General features: G+C 39.7%; 1 protein-coding gene across 3 annotated transcripts in view; it reads left to right on the top strand.

The window, feature by feature from the left end:
* TMEM117 (transmembrane protein 117) overlaps window positions 1-22,971 on the top strand; it is a 257,186-nt gene that overhangs the window by 84,902 nt on the left and 149,313 nt on the right. For all 3 annotated transcript variants that reach the window (XM_072146849.1, XM_072146851.1, XM_072146852.1), the window contains exon 4: window positions 2,876-2,975. In XM_072146849.1, the coding sequence (XP_072002950.1) occupies window positions 2,876-2,975 (100 nt within the window). The remainder of the gene's footprint in view (window positions 1-2,875; window positions 2,976-22,971) is intronic.

The raw sequence follows: 22,971 nt of genomic DNA, 5'->3' as shown, positions 1-22,971 counted from the left end.
AATAGTGAATGGTAAAATCCTTTGTATCAATTACCTAGGCACCAGAGATATACAGCCTCCAAGGTAGATCATCTCAATAAACTCAATAAAGTTTTTCTTATGCTTAACAGCAATTCGTTTCTGTGCAAATCTGGTTTTCCTTGAGTAGGTTTTGTATATTCAGTACCAGTAACAGGTTTTTTTGTAAGCTTTAACCCAGAGGATTTTGGGACACCATTCTACCTCTGCTTCAATTGTTTTTCTGGTGATTGTTATTAGTATCCAATATGCGTTGTTACCCGGTCTCTTCTCAAATGCTATGTATGAAAAATTGGTTAATAACGTCAAAATGATAAAAAAGGGTTAATGGACTTTGTTGTTTTATATACAACTACTTAGGCCTATTAAACTTACTTGAAAGCTGAATTGTCCCTCAAAATGTGAGTCCTGGAGTTTTTCATGAAAATGAAAAAAATTGCATCTAAAGTTCTAAGCATAATAACAAAATGAGAGGATGCATAAAAAATGTCATCATAAAGCAGGCATTTCAAAAATGTTAGTTATCTGTTGGGTGGACTGACTATTTGCCCAGAAAGCAGAACAATTTCAAACTTTGCCAAATTCACATTTTCTTTCATGAAAGACAGAACTTATCACAAATTTTTTTCAACTAACATAAAGAACAATGTGTCACAAGTAAACATTCTCAAAATCACCTGAACATGTTAAAGTTTTCTGAAGTTATAACCAATTATCGTGACAACAATTATCATGAAAACAAGCTACGGGGAAAAGGGGTTAAAAGGATAACAAAATTCCTACATACTATTTTTTAAAATGTTGTGATTTGGTGTGGGAAGGGTGAAAGTTAAAGCCCCCACAGAAATAAATTTGTCCTTAAAATAATTGTTTTAATACAAAAGAACATTTTAAAACATTATTCCAAGACAAAACAGAGATATGGTAATTGTTAGTAACTAAATGGGATTTTGAAAATCAGAACGTGAATTTTGTAAATGAAGATTTTTCCCCCAATTTTTTTTTCAAAAATAAATGCAGAACATATTTTGGTTTATTTACTAAGGGTCCACGGACCGCACTTTCCTCAGATATTCCAAGGGGACTTATACCTGTGACCTTTAATGAGTAGGCATAACCTATGGATAAACTAGGATCTTAAAGGGGTCTTCTCCCCCCTCCATTAATTTTATGAGGGGGTCTGGGTGATCACTGCTTGCATTATTTTGCAGTGGCCTGGGCCTGTGTAAGAATAGCAGACACATTTTAGAGTCTCTATCCCAGGATTTAGATCTTATCACCACACATGGCAATTAAAAAAAAATAGGGCTTGGTCATTGAGACACCAAGTGGTTAATGGATACTGCTTGCAGGTTTGCTCGGTCCCTCAGGACAGGTTCTTGGTTCCATGAAATTAAAATGATGCCTATGCAATGTCTAATTCAACGTAGATCTGTTTCCAAATGCTAGCAGCAGTAAATGGAGGCTGTTTGTTATATTATGGATACTTTGGCATTTTATAGTTTTTAAATGAAAATCATTCTGGCCAGCAGCAAGGCATAAAACTCCATTTTACTGTAGGAAGTGACAAACGAAACAGCTGCTAAGCGGAAAAGAAAATGCATGGAAACAAGAACAGAAACTTTTACTGCTTTTAAATCAATATATTTTGATCAAGCATTGTGCAAATACAGACTGGATATAGACTTGAGCCCATTTATCCAAAATTAGAAATTTATGAATAGTGTAAAATGGGAATACTGTTGGCAAAGTCTAAATATTTCACACATTACCATATTATGACTTGGCTGACAATATATAACAGAATAAAGTGGAGATTTTTTTTTTTATATTTGCTGGATTTTATGATCTCTTTCTGAAATATAAAAATAAATTGCAATTTACCAAAACCATAATTCTGCCATGCTAGACGCAATTCTATATTTTTTCACACAGAATTTAAGATTGATATGTATACATACTTTATTGAATAGCTCTCCAACTAAAGTTATACAAAAAACAGTAAGGACCTAGTTATATTTTCACAACTAACCTGTTTTTTAAAGGGGTTGTTCGGGTTCAGCAAGCTTTGATTTAAGTTAAAGTAAAATTAAGGGTGTAAAAATAATAAAGAGCACATACTCACTCTCTCTTGTGCTCCCATTCATTCTGAAATTCTGCTTAGAATCAGGCTATACAGCTATGTCTTGTAGAGATGTATATTCCAGCACATACAATATGATTCTGTGGAGGGTGACTTTTGCCTTATATATGTAATCTGCCAGTGTTTACATGGCTCTGGGCAGTGATTATTAACCCCTTCACTTGAAAGTTATGCAGAAAGGAACAGAAAGAGTCACTGCTTAGAGTCGCGCAAACAGAGTGCAGAGAGAGTCATGTCTTCAACCTGTTAGACAGAATCTGCTTTGACAATGGAGAGGGAAAGGGGCACTTTGCTGCCTGGGTCTTTACAAACTAAACTAAATGAGTTAATCGCATATTTCAGAAAAATATTCACAATGGCTGGCTGTGGCTTGTATCCTGTTTGATAAATTCCTTCAACAGTCTACAAAAATTGCTAGAAATCTAGAAAACATGTATATTTCCAGATTTGTGTAAGGTACTTTTTGTACTATACCAGACACTAGGACATGGAAAAGAGATTGAATCAGCAACAAAGGGGTAGAGTTTTAACATACTGCTCAAAAAATATCTACAGGTTATCTAATGTCCAATGTAGATTTACCCATATTTTTTTTCTGAAAAAGCCTAGAAAAAACTACTTACAGTCCACTGCCAGTTTTATGCAATATAAACATTTATATTATGCAGAGTTATCATTTTATAAAAATTATAACAATTGATGTTTCCTCCACAGTCCTTACATTATAACAGAATACATGGGCATCAGGAATGAGAGCTTCATGAAGGTTGCAGCAGTTGGAACATGGATGGGAGACTTTGTTACAGCCTGGATGGTAAGTATGCTACTTTTTGTTGGCACTGTACTATTACAGCTGTAATATTGTTTTTATATTTATAATGACTTGTGTTAATACCCTGTTTCCCCAAAAATAAGACACCCCCTGAAAATAAGACCTAGTGCAATTTTTTTAAGCTTAGAAATATAAGACCTGAAAATAACACCTATAGGCAGTCATTGCTACAGCTATTCCCATGCAATACATTGACAGAAGTAGATCATTTAATGGTGCTATATAAATAAAGATTACTATTATTTATATAATGTAAGAGGCTGTGACATGGCTAAAGAATTAAAGGGATAAAATCACTAAGCAACTTACTGGACAAGAGGACCTCATTGAAGGTAAGTGTTAAAGTGAGAAATTGGGAATATGACTAATAAAAATGGAGCCATAAGAAATTCAGCATGAAATTTAAGGTTTGTAGAGTGATAAGGATGTTAGAGAAGTTGTTTACTTAATGGTCCTACACGCACTCAGACATGATACTTCCTGAATTGGGACGTTCTATTACACCCAGCTTCTCGCACACTCATGAACTGAGCCAATACCAGAAACAGCCGGCTCCCATTGGAAGTAATAACCCCTTACATGCCACAGTCAATCACGACCGCGGCGTGTACTGTAAGGGTGTTCCCCTTAAGGATCAGATCCCCCCTCTCTGTGCCGGTTACTGAGGGATCATTAGTATTGTAGAGCAATGTATTGGACTTGAACTAGAGATCACGCTGGTTCAAGTTCAAGTTTGTGGAGAGTAAAAAAAATGTTTAACCCCTTCCCACACCCGAGGCGCTCTGTACTATTACGACACTCGTCGGGTGCGGCTGCATGTTGCAGCATATTGCAGAAAACACTTACTGGTAGCACCCGTGATCGTCTAGCTCTGCCGGTAAAGCTGCCGGCGGCTGCAAAAAGCCGATCAGTTGTCAAGACGGCCTCATGTTTTCTGAAGACCCAAGGCTGTCTCATTTTAACCCATTAATTTCCCTAGTCATATAAATAGAAATCAATATAAATATTATTATCATTGGACCTGCATGGTAAACATCGTAAAAATAAAACCTGATAAAGGATAATAATACCCTTTACAAAATACTCTAAAAAGTTATAAAAAAAAAATGTTAGGCGCTCCAAAATAACACCGCTAAATAGAACAACTCTTCTCGCAAAAAATAAACCTTAACCAAATTTGTCAGCCAAAAATAAAAACATTGGGGCACATTTATCAAGCTTTCTGAAATTCAAAATATTTCTAGTTGCCCATGGCAATCAATTACAGCTCCACTTTAAAATATTCCTGAGCACTGGTAAAATGAAAGCTGAGCTGTGATTGGTTTCCATGGGCAACTAGAAATATTCTGGCTTTCAGACAGCTTGATAAATCTGCACCATTATGCCTCTGAAAAAATGATGATGTTAACATTTCCAAGATGTGGTGCTTTTAGTCATATAATCCACTGTGAACGTTTAATTTTCCGCTCAAAATGTATTTATTGTCCAAAAATATCCCAATTTGTAGACTGCACCTCCATTTTGTTTTAACCCCTATAAAACACCTCAAGTGTTAATAAACTTCTTGAAAGTGCTTTTTCATACGTTGATGGGTGTAGTTTCTATAATGGGGTAATTTACAAATCTTGCTATTACTTCGGCCTCTCAGTCAATTGAAAGTTGAGCAGGTCCCACTAAGTACAGGTCTTGGCGATTTTCCAAAAATTTGAAAAATGGCTCCCAAATTATAAGCCTCATAATATTCTATTAACATATGTGAAATGTTAAAAAACCATGCCAACATAAAGCAGACAGTTATGAATTAATTTGGCAGCTACTATCTGCTTCAAAAGTAGAGAATTTAGAACTTTGACAATGAAGATTTTTTGGAATTTTTGCGAAATGTCTGTTTTTTTCATAACTAAACACAAAAGATATCATCCAAATTTTTAAACTACCGTATATAATTGAGTATAAACCGAGTTATTCAGCACAAAAAAATGTGCTGAAAAACTTCACCGTGGCTTATACTCGAGTCATGAGAAAAAACAAACACTGTACTCACCTCCCGACGCCCCCCTGGCAGGTCCTCTTCTATAAAGCGATGCTCCAGCATCGGCTCAGTGTACCCACGCTGTCTGTCACAGGGATCGTGATGTTGGCCGCACGGCACACACTATGATGTCAGGACCCCCACTGATCAGCACGTTAGGCCCTATCCTGTGGATGGGGCCTAACGTTTCTTAGTGGGAAAACCCCTTTAAGTACAAGCAAGCATTAAATTAAGGTAAGTATAAGATAAAATGAGGTTATGACTAAGATGTAATCAAGACACATCCTTCAACATAATTATTGGAAAATGGGAGATAAACATTTACCTCTACTGTACATTACATTGAACTTGATACAATTGGTAAATACTTTTTTGCAAAATAACCAACAGTATAAGAATGATCTTTATAATCTACTATAGTCATACAGTATTTTTACCTAAAATGTGTGAAAGATTTGTAAGAATACCCTGTTTTTATATTTTGGTTAATTCTTCTAAGTGTTGTTTCATCAAAGGAGAAAAACCAAGGGTCAAATGCAGACAAATTAATTCCAGCAGGTATGGAAATTAGGAAATTATTGGTGGCAGATGGACGTCAGGTGCTGTCAGTTCATATACACTGGCCTTTAATTTATGTTGTATAGTTAAGTTTATCAGATGTTCTCTTCTAGCAGGACCACAGATGGAGTAAAAGTTTAGCATAAAACTTTGGCTGCAGTTAATATTGGTTCCTATGTTGGTTGTATAGTGGAGGGAGCTGATCTTGTCTGGTTGATTCTTCTGCAATTTCACTGATTTGCTGCTATTTGATTAAAGGTTATTAAAATAAGTTCTGTAAAGGGAGCAGATATCAGATGAAAGGGGACCTGCCATGTGTTGCTGCATAATTTCCTGGCATTTGTGTGAAAATAATATTTTCCACTTGAAGAAATTAAATAATTTTACATAAAGAAAAATATAATGGGTATTCTTTAAAGCTGCTGTGTATGCATGTAAAGAGTAGCACCGTACTTTATGCTACTTATATCCCTTGTTTTACAAGACCTTTTTCTTTTTACTTTCTAAAAATATTTAGAGAAATAAGAGATTTCTCTTCCTAGATATCACTTTCTTAGCGACCCTCTCCATAGACTAATGGTTAGTAGGTAATCTGTGACCTTAACAGATTCAGAAAGAGTGGACAATTTAGCAATGTACAAAGGAGCCTGATAAGTGGTGAAAGGCATGTTCAAGGCATTAACAATAAGAAGAGCCATGCCCTAATCTCAAAATACATTGTAACACCACCAATTTTTATAATAAATTATGTAACCAGAAAAAAAAACAATCCTGGGATATCCTATATATAATTCTGTAATGCCCCAAAAAAATACCACAAGGTTGCACCACTATATATTTTAACATACAAAATATAGCAAAATTGAAGTATGATCAAGCATACGTAAAGTTAAAAACAGTCAATTTATTTTATATTATTTAAAAATAAAATTGTGATAGAGATTTAAACTGCATAATACATGCTTGTATCCATTTTAAAAACAGTCAAAAATACCTAAGCGTTTCGGATAAAAAAAAGCATATCAGTCCTTAGTCATGGTCTAACCCTCCAAGAAAGCAATACTCTTATATGCTCCAAACACACCTGTGCAATTAAGACCATTTGATCATGCGCATTGTATCATTATTGGCATCAAAATTCAGAAAGCCGGAATAACAAGCAAAATTGGGCAGCATGGTGGCTCAGTGGTTAGCACTAAATTGGGGTTCTGGGTTCAAGTCCCATCCAGGTCAACATCTACAAAGAGTTTGTATGTTCTCTCTCCGTATTCGTGTGGGTTTCCTCCAGGTCCTCCAGTTTCCTCCCACACTCCAAAAACATACTGGTAGGTTGAATAGATTGTGAGCCCCATTGTGAACAGGGAATGATTTGGCGAGTTCTGTGCAGCACTGAATAATCTGTGTGCACTAAATAAATAAAGGAATTATTATTATTAACAGCTTAACATAGTGTGAGTATGATTATTTAACCCTTTGGGATATCTACTGTCTAATTGTAGAATCCAATACACTTCTTGATTACGTAACTTCTTTACTCTCTCTATCGCCATAACACTTAGGCAGTACAAGTTTTTCGTTGTGGACAGTGAGAAAGTGTATAAGTTCTTCAACACCGGTTTGTCAATCTTTGGCACTACTTTCATGTCATATATGTTTCTTTAGTGTCCTAATCATACTGTAGACATATTGCAGATGGCATTGAGTACAAGTGGCTAAGTCCACCACATATTACCTGTTACAATAAGTCATACCAATAAGTTTGAATTCATTATTATTACTGTAAGACAAAAAATTCTTAGTTTTTGCATATATATCTACAAGTAGTGCTCCTATTTCCCAATTGGGTACGAACTCAATTTTAAATAATTGGAATTACATCTTCTCTGAATTCTCACTCAAGTTAATATAACTAATAGTGGAGCAAGAGGAATTACAGTTATAACAGATTGGAAAACGCATTTCTGAGATACACATTTCCCTCAAACCGTTTGTTGCTACAATGGATTCGAAAAATCTCGACTACAGGATAAAGACTGGTTTACTGGACTATCAGAGTGAAAGAGTCTATACTTGGCAGCAAAAGAAGAAGAATAGCTATCTATGATCCATAATTAAGAGAAACAATAACTCTGAAAAGAGAGTAGGTTAAACAGATGTAATATCTTCAGAATAGGACTCTAGATAATGAGTGTAATAACATCCCGATGGGGAACCAACATCTCAATAAATCAGCAGGAGTGAACGGTGCCCAAGGAAATAGGAACCAGGGATACAATAAAAAAAAGTTTTTAGCACCCAGAAATCCTAGACCCCCACCAGGAAATCGTGTAGGCGAGCGGGCAGGAAGTACAGAGGTAGCTCCCCAATATTATCAGAATACTCTGATACAAAATGTGAAAAGACACAAGAGTCAACTGTACTCAACCTCTCTACTAGTATTTTGAAACAGGAGGACTTAAATTAAATAAGGGTTTGAACTTTGTACCTTCCAAAAGATTTGACTTTGGATAACAGCCGCATCATGGTTATTTTATATAAAGCCCCCCTAATTCCATATGGATTCACTAGTTACAGCCACCTACACCTCCATGGATTTCTTATGTGCAGCCTTATCCCCCCCCCCCCACTGGGATATGCCCAGTGCTGGCGCAGGCCCTGCCTACACTCTACTGACAAGACGCAAGGACATTTAAACAGTGCTGTCTAGAGAGTGGAATCTGTACCTTTTGGATTAGATACACTGGTTTGGTGCTAATCCCACTTTAATTCATTAGGCTTTTTGAAAGTCATGCTTGATGTTAAGGAAGCTGCCTTACAATGTAGCCAAAAGAGGTGATTTTTTTATTCTTATCCGATCCTGTAAAATATATTTGCAAATTTCCCAGAATCCTCCAGTGGAGCATCCATGCCTGTAAGTTTCCACACGCCTGCAAGGCAGCCTTAATTGGCAGAGTCTCTCTTAGGAGAACTCTTACTTCCTGACCCTCTTGCTCAGCTAAACCAGTTCCCTATGCTGTACTGATGAGATGCAAAGATATCGAAACAGTGCTGCCTAGAGTTGGGAATCTGTTCCTTTTGAAATAGATATACTGATTTCTGTCAGTGCATCCTGTCATTCGGCTTCTTGAAAATCTTGCTTAATCTTAAGTAGGCTGCCTTACAAGGTAGCCAAAAGAGGCAATTATCTGATCCTGAAAAAGATAATCCTTCATTAGTCCCACAGTGGGGAAATTCCTGGAGTCCCCTAGTGGAGCATCAATGGCTATATATCTCCACATGCCTGCAAGGCATCCTTAATTGGCAAAGCAACGAGTTTCGGCCAGAACATGGACCTTTTGTCAGGCAACATACAAGATAACATTATAACTCTCACTGACGTCACCGGCTCTCAGGAGCGAGGAAGGGAAGGTTGGGGGGGGGGAGGCGGGGACAGCACTCTACATGCAGATGGTTTATATGTTTAACCAAAATGTGTGCCTGTATCAGCTCAGCTCCACTGATGTGAAGGTTAGTGTGGGTCATAACGACCATTTCCAAGTGGTAGGTTTCCTTTAAAGTAAGGATGAATGGATAAATGACAATGATCTTAAAAGCGCAGCCAAGCTTCTAGAATCACCTGACCTGAATCCAATAGAAAATATTTGAAAGGAACTAAAACTAAGAGTTTTGAAGAGTGTTTTCTTAATGGAATGAAGGATAGGTCTTCATCAGGATGTCAAAGACGAATTTCTAGTGATGAATGAATCTGCAGGACAGTCCCACTCTATCATTTGCTACGCTGGGAATGGGAATGCATTCAGACTCGAAGGGGAGTTTTGCAGGGAATATTTGTGTAATAAACTTTAACAAAATTTTGTAAAATGCATGGTTTATTTATTTCACACACCTCAAATCTTAAATTGATTTATAATACCAGTAAGATGTTTCCATGCATATATCATGAAGTTAAAAAAAATGTCAGTACTCTAAAATTATGATGTATTTATATTTATAAAATCTGACACATTGATGACAATTTGTAGTGAAACCACTGACAAGCTGTAATTGCATTGACACTGTAATAGAAGTTAAAGATTTGCAGACAGAATGTGCTTTGAGTTTAAATTATGTATTTTCCATCCTGTCAAGTGATCATGATGCACCTTATAACATTTCTCTCAGAATGATTATATGAATTATGTGACCTAGAGTGACTGCAACTTCATTGTGTCTTTTAACAGTAGACATAATAAAACTTGTCTGTTGTAAGATTGTGTATTTTACAGAAAATAATAGTAACACATTGTGAAATCAAATGACAATGTACACATTTAGTACCAATCACTTATGAAAAAGATACATTTCATTTACATTTATAATTTACCGTATGTCAATATGATAAATGTAACCGAGTTGTGTAAATAGGTTCTCAGTCTAAGCGCATGTCAATATAATATGATATTTAATTTAAACTTGCACAACAGTCAGACCCTATCTGGCATCCACGCTGCTGCACGTTCCAATATATTTGCCCAGATTCAGAAATAGTGCAAACTTCAGTTTGCCTGTGGAGTGTACAGGTAGCAGCAGATTCATGAAATGTGTGGCACGTTCATCATGAATCTGCAGTTCTCTGGGAGAAAGCACCAACTGTTTTTTGGTGCAACTTTAACCCCTTCCCGACATTTGACGTAATAGTACTGCATCGCGGGAGGTGCGTTCCCGCAAAATGCAGTACTATTACGTCATGCTTCTGGCCCCGGCTCTTGAACGGAGCCGGGGCCAGAAGCTGCGGGTGTCAGCTATATATTATAGCCGACACCTGCCTCTAACAACCGCGATCGGAGATTTCTCCGATCGCGGGTGTTAACCCTTAACACGCCGCAGTCGCGCTGACCGCGGCGTGTTAGGGGGAATTTAAAGTGAATCGGACCCCCCCGGCGCTTACCGGGGGGGTCCGCTGTTCCGATCGCAGCCCCGGGACTGCCGGTGCCCGGGGCTGCGCGATCTCCTTCCTGTAGCCGGGTCCGTGCCTTCTGACAGGACTCGGCTGTAACACACTGAGCATGCGCAGCATGTGTTACATTACACAGTGTAATACATCTGTATTACACTGTGTAATGTGAAGAATAGCTTGAACAAGCGATCCGTGGATCGCTTCTTCAAGCTTACCTGTAAAAGTAAATAAAAAAGTTAAAAACATTAAATAAAAACATTTTTGAATAAAAATAATTAATTAAATAAAGTTAAAGTCCCCTAAACACAAATATTCCCTATACACATGCAATAAACGGAGAAAAACACAAAATCGCCAAAAAAACCCCACATATTTGGTATCGTCGCGTCCGTAACAATCCGTACAATAACTCAGAAACATTATTGGACCCGCTCGGTGAACGCTTTAAAAACAAAACCCGAAAGACACGCCAAAAATTTACATTTTTCATAAAATCTCTGCACAAAAATGTTCTAAAAAAAAGTTATGTGCGCCAAAATGGTACCACTGAAAAGAACAACTCAATATGTAAAAAATAAGCCCTAAACTAGCTCTGTCAACCAAAAAATATTAAAGTTACATCTCCGAAAAGATGACGATGCAAAAACAAATGGGATTTCCTCTATATTAGTTTTTATCCAGTAAAATTGTAAAAATAAATGAAAAACTATTTAAATGAGGTATCACCGTAATCGTAGTGATCTGTAGAATAAAGATAATATAGTATTTTTAGTGTACGGTGTACGACCCCCAAAGTATACAAAAAGAAAGGAAACCAAAATTGACAATTTTCTTTTCACCCATACATTCAAGAGTTAATAAAACCTCATCAATTAGCTAAAGACCCACTAAAATGAAGTATTTGTAAAGTGCATCTCATGTCGCAAAAAATAAGCCCTTATATGTCCAAATTGCCCAAAAAATAAAGATTGTATAGCCAATAAAAAGTGACAATGCATAATCTGCTCTGAATGGCGCAGCTTCTCTTTGATGCCCTGGCGTGTGCCCATACAGCAGGTTACCACTACATATGGGGTATAGTTATACACGGGAGGGATTGGGTATCAAATTTTGTGGAGCGTTTTGGTAATTTATCCACTGAAAATTTGTACATTTTTTGAAAAACACATTAATTTAGCCAAAAAAATTTCCCTTTCAAAATTGCATCCGATTTTGTTTTAACCCCTGTAAAACAATTAAAGGGTTAACAAACTTCATAAAAGTTGTTTTACGTACGTTGAGGGGTATAGTTTCTATAATGGGGTAATTTATGGGGTTTTACTTTTATTTAGGTCTCTCAAAGTGATTTGAAACCTGAGCAGGTCCCTCAATAGCGTTTTTTATGAAAATGTGAAAAATCGCACCTAACATTCAAAGCCCCATAACATCCTACAAAAATAAGACTATGCATAAAAAAACCATGTCCACATAAAGAAGACATTCTGTGAATGTTAGTTATTAAGTATTTTTGCGGTTTTGACTATGTATGGAAAAAGTAGAACATTTTGAAGTTTGAAAATCAAGAATTTTTCCAAATTTTCACCAAATATCTGATTTTCTCATAAATAAATGCAAAACATACCACCAAAATTTTTCAACTAACATGAAGTACAATGTGTCACGAGAAAACTATTTTAAAATCACTTGGATATGTTAAAGCGTTCCGAAGTTATAACCACTTATAGTGACACAGGGCAGATTTGAAAAAAATGGGCCGTGTCAGGAAGGTGAAAAGTGGCTTCAGCGTTAAGGGGTTAACATAGGGCGTGCCACAATTCTGTCGGAAACTGCATGTTAAATGTGTCTTACGGTCTGACTGTGCACAGGAACGCCTTTTTCTTTGCAGATGTTTGTGTCACAACGGGCATAGTGCAGCCCTAAATGCACCTTGTGCACCTTGGACACTTTAAGAATGTATGTGCAAGCAGTTTGCACTAAAAATAATGTAAAAAGTCAGGAAACTGTCGCAAAAGCTTTAATAAATCTGGGCCATTATATAGATTTTTTAAATTGATTTTCCTCTTGTGATTCTCGATCTATATGTTGTTGAATTTGATAACAGCTTTTGAATTATCTCACCCAGAGCCCTTAAGTGAGACAATTTATTGGGGGTTTGATTGAATTAGGCACAGTTTGACGATTTTTATTTTTTTTCCAAAAGTGAAAGTCACAGCACAAAATCCTCTTGTGTGCTGTCAGTGTTGGTTAGAAACTAGCCATAGCGAGTGCACACACAGGGAGAGCTGCCTCGGTGAGGGGCGTGGCCTGGCTGCTGAGGAAGATGGCCGCGTGAGGTGAGAGCTCCGGTCCCTTCCACAGTTCCCAAGCGACTTAATCGAGCTGCACGGAAGAAAAATGCCCAGCAAGCCGCTGAACGTGAACCCCGAGGCAGCGGGGACATTGGGGAGGAAGCGGGGATCGAAAGACCCCACAACTAAGGGGATCTGCCACTACTTCCCGGCGGACGCGCCACGCGGCAAAGATGGCGCCGCGGGAGAGAAAGCCGCAGGCCGCAGATCACCAACGGTAAGCACCCACACCACCACCACTAAAGCAGACCCCCCAAAATCACCTTTGAGGTCCCCAACAGATGGAGCACAGGCTCAGGGGAGGAAAGGACATCATCGTCTCCCTCACCAGCACAGGCTGAGAGTGGGTGCAGCATTCCACCTCTCACCCTGCAATCTAACAGCAGCTCCTACAGCTCAGTCTCCTCACCACAGAATATGATAGGAGATTTGATAGGGGATTCTCGCTCTCCCTCTAGTAGCCCAGCAAAACAAAGGGCAAGACAACATGCAGAATATCCAGCAGAATCATACATTACTTCTATTATAGGTGAAAAAGAACTCTCTTACTCACAAGACAGCTTTGCAGCCTTTCAAACCTCTGACAAACTAGCGTCCGAGAACACCCTTAAAACTATGTTGGAAGCCCTGAGAACATCCTTACACAAGGATATTACTTCACTAGTTCAACCCTTACAAGCCTCGGTGCAGGAGTTGGGAGACAGGGTGTCTCATTCAGAAGAAAAATTAGTCTCATTTGTTAATGCACATAATGATCTTGTGGACTCACATAACAGTCTAGAGAACACTGTGGCTTCTATCCAAGCGAAGATAATCGACTCCGAAGACCGCGATAGGCATAACAATATAAAATTCAGAGGAATACTTGAAACGGTGCCAAACGTGCATCTTAAAGCCTATATCCAGCAACTGACCAAAGCGATGTTAACTGATTTAGCGGAATATGAGTTCAGTATTGACAGGGCACACAGAGGGCCTAAACTTTCAAATCTGCCGGAAATAATAACCAGAGACGTGTTAGATAGGTTTACCTTTTACCATGTAAAAGAACAACTCCTTTCACAATCCAGAAAAATGCAAATCCTCCCTGCACCCTACGAATCAATAAAGATGTTTACAGATTTGTCAGCAGCAACTCTACAAAGCCAAAGAAAATTCCAACCTATCACATCAATTCTCAGGGGGAAAGAAATACCTTATAGATGGGGATTTCCCACGAAAATTCTGGTAAAATGGCAGAACTCAATTTGTACCCATCAATTCGGTTGAAGAAGGAGAAAAAATCCTGAAATCTTGGGGCTTGGGAAGAGAAGACTCCATGTCCCCAACAAAAACAAGACCTCATCGCCAAGACCGTATCGACCCAGAATGGCGGATCAAATGAAAGATCAACTAAAGACATTCCTCCGGAGCAAATATTACAAGAGGATGGACCGGACCTGGACCACACGTTTCCACAAGGACTGATGACCCCTCTTGCAGCACTACGTGTATCGTGGGTACCAAAAAACATGTTTTTTGTTATCTGTGTTAGTCAAGTTTTGTTTTCAGGCCAAGCATTCTATGGTTAAGTATACCTCACTCAGTTAAAAAAACAACATATCTCAAGTCCAAGATCAGTTGTAAAAAATTTACACCATGGTAGTGAACCTCTTATCACTAAATGTGAAAGGACTTAATAGCCCTTACAAACGCTCCACTCTATGGAGAGAAGCAGTAAAAGAGAAGTGTGACATCTTATGCATCCAAGAGACACACGTGGGTATCTCCAACCCCCCTAAGCTGTCTCATCCCCTATTCCCAAATATTTATATGTCTTCTTTCCAGAAAAAAAAGAGGGGAGTTATGATAGCTTTTAAATCTTCCTTAGCACTATCCATAACGCACGTAGATATTGACCCCTGTAGTCAATATATAATATCGGTATGCAGTATTAATAATACCACATACACTATCGTCAACCTTTACGCCACCAACAGTGGGCAGAGGACTTTTCTTAAAAATCTGCTAGACAAAGTAATGGCAATAAAGAGGGGCCACCCACTCATCTGTGGGGACTTTAACGCCGTCAACCTCCCCACCTTAGATTCCACCTCCAATAAAATTAATAGATCAACTTCCATAAATGATATACTTTGGGAACATGCATTATTTGATATTTGGCGTATCCAACACTCGTCAGAAAGAGACTATACTTTTTTTTTCAGCGCGACATAAAGTATACTCTCGAATTGACATGATTGTGGGAGATAAATTTGTGCTTGACAAGATAAGGTCTTCAAGTATAGGGCTGATTCAATGGTCAGACCACGCACCAGTGAAGATAACATTAGCGGACACATTCTCAGAACACAATGACTTTGTGTCTTCAGTGTCCCACCCCCTACACTCGGCTAAAATAGAACTAGCACTAAGAGAATTCTTTGCCTTTAACAATAATGGGGAAGCGGACATATTCTCAATTTGGAATACTCATAAAGGTTACATTAAAGATGACTTAACCAAGCTGTCCAGTAGAATAAGGAAAGCTAGAGAAAAAGAAATCAACGCCACTCTTCTAAAAATACAACAACTCGAACAAACAAATAAACATATGATAACACAGACTACAACAGACCAACTAAATAAAGATACGGACCATCTTAGGAACCTAATGCTCCATAAATACGCCCGCTCCTTAACAAAACTTAAAACTAAATTCTACTCTCAAGACCAAAAGGCAGGGGCACTGCTAGTCAACAAACTCAAAAAAAGAACGCTTAAAGCTAAAATACCCTTCCTTCTCCATCCACACACAGGGGAGAAGGTAATGTCCCCAAGTGGAATAGCGAATGCATGGCATACTATGCTGATCTATACAATCTTCATACAGATAATTCCCCCCAACTACCGACCTCAGACCAAATTAAACAATTTCTGGATAAGCTACCCCTCCCCAAAGTATCCCCAGAAGCATTAGCCAAACTTAATACCCCCATAACAGAGAAAGAAATTCTTAATACCATTAAAAGTTTGAAACCCAACAAATCCCCTGGACCTGACGGTCTTTCTGGATTATATTAAAAAATATGCCCACATCCTTTCTCCTCACCTGCTAAAAGTATTTGAAAAAGCAGCCCAGACAGGATCTTTTCCACAAACGATGCTGTCAGCCCTCATAGTAACCTTACCCAAACAGGGAAAAACACCAGGCAGACCAAGTAACTTTTGTCCCATATCTTTATTGAATGAGGATATAAAACTTTACGCAAAAATCCGAGCAAATAGATTAAAAATTATACTACCAGACATCATAGCACTAGATCAATCCGGATTCATTCCTGGAAGACAAACATCTGACAACACAAGGAAACTGATAAACAGTCGTTGTGGAAAGCGCTTGACAGGGTGAATTGGGAATAAGTGTTCCCAGCATTACTAAAATATGGTTTGGAAGGCCATATCTTAATGGCTATAAGAGCCTTATACTCATGCCCAACAGCTAAAGTATTTATTAATGGCACGTTATCCCATTTGTTCACCCTGTCGAACGGCACTAGACAAGAATGCCCCCTCTCCCCAATCATCTTCGTAATTTCAATAGAACTCTTAGCAGAAGCCATACGAATCAACAAGAATATCTCAGGGGTTAAAGTGGGCAAAGAAGAGCACAAAATAGCCCTCTTCGCCGATGATATCATAATCTCATGCACAAATCCCGAAACTTCTCGAAACCATATATTTAACGCTTTAACCCCTTCCCGACGCGCGCCGTACTAGTACGGCACGCGCCGGGTCCCGGTGCATGGAGAGGGCTCGCGGGCCGAGCTCTCTCCATAGCCGGTAAGTCTTTGCTGCATATTAGGTGCAATGCTGCCGGCGGCTTCAAAGAGATGGCGCCGCATGGGCGCCGCCATCTTGTCGTGGATCGCTCCTCCCCGATGACGTCACGGGGAGCGGCGATCCGTCGCCATGGTAACTTCGGGTGTTCCGAACACCCGAGGCTACTTTGTTTTAACCCATGCATTACAATGTGCTAATTGCACATTGTAATGCATGGGGAGTAAAATCCACATATACTACCATACTGTAGTATGGCAGTATATGATAGGATCGATCAGACTACCTAGGGTTAGAGTACCCTAGGGAGTCTGAAAAATAGTAAAAGTAAAAATAAAAAAAAGTTTAAAAAAAAAAAATTATAATAAAAAAACCTAAAAATTCAAATCACCCCCCTTTCCCTAGAACTGATATAAAAAGAAATAAACAGTAAAAATCATAAACACATTAGGTATCGCCGCGTCCGAAAATGCCCGATCTATCAAAATATGATAATGTTTTTTCACTATGTTTAACCCCGTAACGGAAAATAGCGTCCAAAGTCGAAAATGGCATTTTTTTGCTATTTTGAAAAACATAAAAAAATTAAAAAAAGTGATCAAAAGGTCGCACAGTCCCAAAAATTATAGTAATGAAAACGGCATCAAAATTCGCAAAAAATGACACTATCCACAGCTCCGTACACCAAAGTATGAAAAAGTATGAAAAAGATGGCAAAATAAAAAAAAAATATTTTGTACAGGAGGTTTTAATTTTTTTAAATGTATGAAAGCATTATAAAACCTATACAAATTTGGTATCCACGTGATCGTACCGACCCAAAGAATAAAGTAGACATGTCATTTGGGACGCAGAGTGAAAGCTGTAAAATCCAAGCCCACAAGAAAACGTCACAAATGTGGTTTTTCACCATTTTCACTGCATTTGGAATTTGTTTCCCACTTCCCAGTACACACCATAGAATATTAAATACCGTCACTATGAAGTGCAATTTGTTACGCAGAAAATAAGCCATAACACAGCTCTTTATGTGGAAAAATAAAAAAGTTATAGATTTTTGAAGTTGGTGAGTGAAAAATGGAAGGGAAAAAACTAAAAAAGGCCAAGTCGTTAAGGGGTTAAACGAGTTTGGAGTAATCTTATATTACAAGATAAACAAAGACAAATCCCAAATTCTCCCAGTTAATATCCCCCCAACAACTCTACAACATCTAAAAAATCAATACCAAGTAGATTGGCAAAAAGAACACATTACCTACCTCGGTATCGAATTAACCTACCCTACCTGCAATCTTTTTAAACACAACTACATCACCCTGATGAACAAAATTGATAAAGAGTTAACAGAATATTCCACAGTAATATTATCATGGTGCGGTAGGATAGCGTTTTACAAGATGATGATACTTCCCAAATATTTATATCTTTTCAGAACACTCTGAAGAAAATTTATCTGGAAAGACACTAAACCCAGGGTCGCTCTCCATACACTTACGAAACCTAAATTAAATGGAGGCCTAGCAGTCCCAGATCTTAAAGATTATTACTATGCTACGATACTAGAACATTCAGGAAATTGGTGGAGAAAAGTGGGAGATAATAAGTGGCAAACCATAGAACAACACCACAATAAAAGGCACTCACTGGACCTTAGAAAAATCAACTCCTTATGGCAGACACAAAATCCTACCTCTCCCTTAGTCACAATGTATACCACAGATCAAGCATGGAAAATGCTTTCCACTTCAACTCCAGGCACAAACAAACTTCCGTTAAGATTAATCCCTATCGACCTTTTAGAATTCAATATCCCAAACTGGAAAAATCAAGGTATAAACAACTTAGCGGATTTAGTAGAAAATGGAAAGTTGATTTAATAGTTTAGCCACAAAGTTCTCCCTGGTACGAGGAGAAATTTATAAATATCTTAAAATGTACAACTATCTATCTAACAAACTAAAACACTTGCCTATGATTAGCGACCAAATGCTCACATGGTTAGAAAATAGAGCTCCTATAAAAAAGGGGATAACTTTTTTCTATAACTGTATAGGCAACAAAAGGGAAGCAACAAAATGAACACATATGCTGGCATGGGAGAAAGACCTAAACACGTCATTTACTCTCTCCCAATGGCAACAATCTTTAAAATTAGCGCATAACACATTTCGCAGTGTCTCTCATGTGGAAGCCATAGTTAAAACACATATGCAATGGTATTTCACCCCAGCCAGATTAAGCAAGATTTACTCATCCACCCCACCTGGGTGTTGGAGGGGTTGTGGTCAAAGAGGGACTTCAGTACCTACTCTTTGGTCGTGTCCCATTATCCAAGGTCTTTGGTTTCAGACATACAATGTCCTAACAAATCTAGGAATAAATAATGTAGCATTTTCTCCATCTGCAGCCCTACTACTAATAGACCTACAGGCTTTACCCCTTAAAGACAGAACCATCTCCGCTCACATCTTACTTTCAACAAAAATGTCCCTCACAAGACACTGGAAAGAATTAAGCCCACCCAGTATAGGAGAAACCCTAGCACAAATAAATTCTACATGCGGATACGAAAAAGCAATAGCTACCCAGACCAACAAACTGAGATCCTTTCAAACACAATGGGATTCATGGATAAAAAGTCCATACTTCAAGGAGTGACAGACAATAACATAAGTCTCTAGGCTTGAGTTAATGTTAAATGTTTAAGTTTATTGTTAAATGTTATAAGGTATATTCGTCATAACCAAAAGATGACAATTCATGCGAGTAAGTAAATATATGAGCATTCCTGTTACCCTTGGTGTTCTTCGTATTGACCTAATAGGAGAAACAGTGAAATTAATACAAATGTTCAACAAATCTAGCAAGAATAATGTGTACTATATCAAAGCAGATATTCTGGTTTGTTGTGAGAAATGTAAATGTAAGGCCAAATAGGCCAATACTTGTATGACGTTATACTGTGAAAACTTCAATAAAATATATATATATATATAAAAAAAAAAAGAAACTAGCCATAGCAATCATCTTCTGAGGTTGCTGTCCGATTTCTTCTGCACGTTTTGTTCTTCTATAAATACAAAAAATACAAACACAAAAAAAAAATTACCAAAAAAAATGTACAGTTTTTATTTCTCTTCTTACATTTCAGAAAATGTTGAACCCAAGGGCTAAGGGTAGAGGACGAGGGCGTGGGCATGGGCATCCCTGGGCGGGGTGAGACACTACCTATTGATGAGGGAGCAGGGGAACGCCGCAGAGCTACACTCCCTAGCTTCATGTCTCAACTTACTGGGACTCGTGGTAGAGCACTGTTGAGGCCACAACAGTGCGAACAGGTGATTTTGAATTTGATTTGGCATACTCTGAGGAACTGTTTTCTGGACCCTTCCCAGAGTCACAAACCACTTCTCAGGTTGCTGCTGAGCTTTTTCCCGATGCCCAGGTTTTCCAACGGTCGCAGTCTTTGGGTGATGATGACATTGTTGACGTAGTGGAAGAAGTGTGTAAAGAGGTGTCGGACGATGAGGAGACACGGTTGTCAGTGGTGAAGTTGTAGTCAGGGCAGGAAGTCCGAGGGGAGAGCAGACTGAGGGATCAGAGGATGATGAGGTGACAGTCCTAAGCTGGGTTGATAGGCTGGGTGAAGACAGTGCTTCTGAGACGGAGGCGAGTCCTATACCAGAACAGGTTGGAAGAGGCAGTGGTGGGTCCAGACGGAGAGGCAGGGCCAGAGCTGGTGCATCAGCGCCAAATGTTTCATGTAGTGAAGCTCCCGTGTCGAGGGCTAGATTTTCTGAAGTCTGGAGGTTCTTTAAAGAAACAGCGGATGACCGACGGACTGTGGTGTGCAACCTGTGCCACACCAGGATCAGCAGGGGTTCCACCACTACTAGCTTAACCACCACCAGTATGCACCGGCATTTGAGTGCTAAACACCTCACTCAATGGAACCAAGGCCGTTCACCTCCGGCCGGGCCCACCACTGCTCCTTCCCCTGTGTCATTTGCTGCCTCTGCTAGTCAGCCCCCTGCCCAGGACCACGGCACAAACACCTACTGGGCGAAAACCACACCTCCACTATCCTCCACAGCGTCCACCAATGTCTCCATGCGCAGCGTCCAGCTCTCTATACCCCAGACGCTGGAGCGCAAGAGGAAATATAGTGCACCCCACCCACACGCCCAAGCCCTCAACGTCCACATCTCCAAATTACTGATCCTGGATATGTTGCCCTATAGGCTGCTAGAGACCGAGGCCTTTCACAACCTCATGGCGGAGGCCGCCTCTCGGTAATCGGTCCCCAGCCGCCACTACTTTTCCCAATGTGCAGTCCCAGCCCTGCACCAGCACGTGTCAGAAAACATCATCCGTGCCCTGACCAACACCGTTTCTGACAAGGTCCACCTAACCACGGACATGTGGATGAGTGCTGCAGGGCCACTATATATCGCTGACGGCACATTGGGTTAACTTGGTGGAGGCTGGGACCGAGTCTGACCCTGGAGCCGCTCATATACTGCCGACGCCGAGGATTGCAGGGCCTACCTCGGTCACAGTCTCTCAGGCCTACTATGCCTCCTCCTCCTCCCACCCCTCCTCCACCTCCTCCTCTGAATTACCATCTGTGGGCATGGCGCCATCAGTCGGTAGCTCTAGGCGCAGCAGCAGTGCTGTCGCTAAGCGACAGCAGGCGGTGCTCAAACTGCTGAGCCTAGGAGATAAAAGGCACACCGCCCAAGAGCTATTACAGGGCATCACGTCGCAGACCGAACTGTGGCTGGCACCGCTGAACCTGACGCCAGGCATGGTTGTATGTGACAACGGCCGTAACCTGGTGGCGGCTTTGCAACTTGGCAGACTGACACATGTGCCATGCGGTTCCTCAAGACATACCCCAATCTGTCTGATTTGCTCACGAAGGTGCGCCGCATCTGTGCGCATTTCAGAAAGTCAACCACAGATGCTGCCACGCCCCAGCAAGACACTGTCACCTGTCCCCAGTCTCGGCAGAGTAGGGGGGATCTTTACAGAAAGATGGTGCAGGAGTACGTAGCTGACCATACCATCGTCCTAAATGATCACACAGCTCCCTACAACTACTGGGTTTGAAAGCTGCCCTGCCCAGCTTGTTCTCAGAGCAGATTTTCAGTACAGCTGGTGGCATCATCATCGATAAGCGTACACGCCTGTCGACTGATAGGGGGGACAGGTTGACGCTTATCAAGATGAATCAATCATGGATTTCTCATGATTTCCATTCTCCACCAGGTGAAAGCAGCTCAACCTGAATAATTCTCATGTATGCACTCCTCCTCCTCATTCTCCTCCCTCTCCTCCTCTTTGTACACTAAAGCAGAGGCAACTGGCTATTTTTTGCCAGGGCCAACTGGCTCTAGCTATAGTACTGTATGTATTACATTTTTATGGAGAGCCACATTCGCGGTCCTCAGTACTGTATTGCAAATGTTTTGGGAGTGCCACATACAGGTACTCTATGTATTTAATTTTTCTGGAGGGCCACCTACCCGGTCCTCTGTTTTGAAAAATATTTGGGAGTGCCACATACAGGCACTCTATGTATTTAATTTTTCTGGAGGGCCACCTACCCAGTCCTCTTTTTAAAAAAAATTTTGGGAGTGCCACATACAGGTACTCTATCTATTTAATTTTTCTGGAGGGCCACCTACCCAGTCCTCTGTTTTGAAATATTCTTTGGATTGCCACATACAGGCACTATCCAAATGTAATTGTCTCCATAGCAGCCGTCCACGTCCACCTTTTTGGCATAATGGTGTGGTTAGGCAGCGTCAGAGGCATCCATGCATGCTGCCCCTGCTGTTTCCTGTCCATTTCTGTGGTGTTTTCACCATTTTCTGAGGTTTCCAGGTTTTTGGGCAAGCTTCCCAGTGCCGAGCCTTGGTCTCCTTGAAAAATGCTCGAGTCTCCCCTTGACTGCAATGGGGTTCGTTATTCGAAACGAGCACTCGAGCATCGAAAAAAGTTTGACTCGAGTAACGAGCACTCAAGCATTTTAGTGTTCACTCATCTCTAATATTGATCGATGATGTATTAAGATAAGATAATCCTTTATTAGTCGCACAGTGGGGAAATTCACAGCGTTACAGCAGCAGAGAGAATACAGAGAGTGCAGTGCAAACAATGACAACAATAATATTAGGGATAAATGAACAAAAAGAAAAAAAATTATACCTGATATATAACCAAGCACTTCAGTAACTAAGTTCTCTTTGATACATCTCTTTTCATGTCCTCTATGTGTGC

This window comes from Engystomops pustulosus, chromosome 4 (genome assembly GCF_040894005.1).
Source record: "Engystomops pustulosus chromosome 4, aEngPut4.maternal, whole genome shotgun sequence".
NCBI lineage: Eukaryota > Metazoa > Chordata > Amphibia > Anura > Leptodactylidae > Engystomops > Engystomops pustulosus.
Note: the sequence above shows the minus strand (reverse complement) of the source record. Positions and strands in the feature narration are given on the sequence as shown.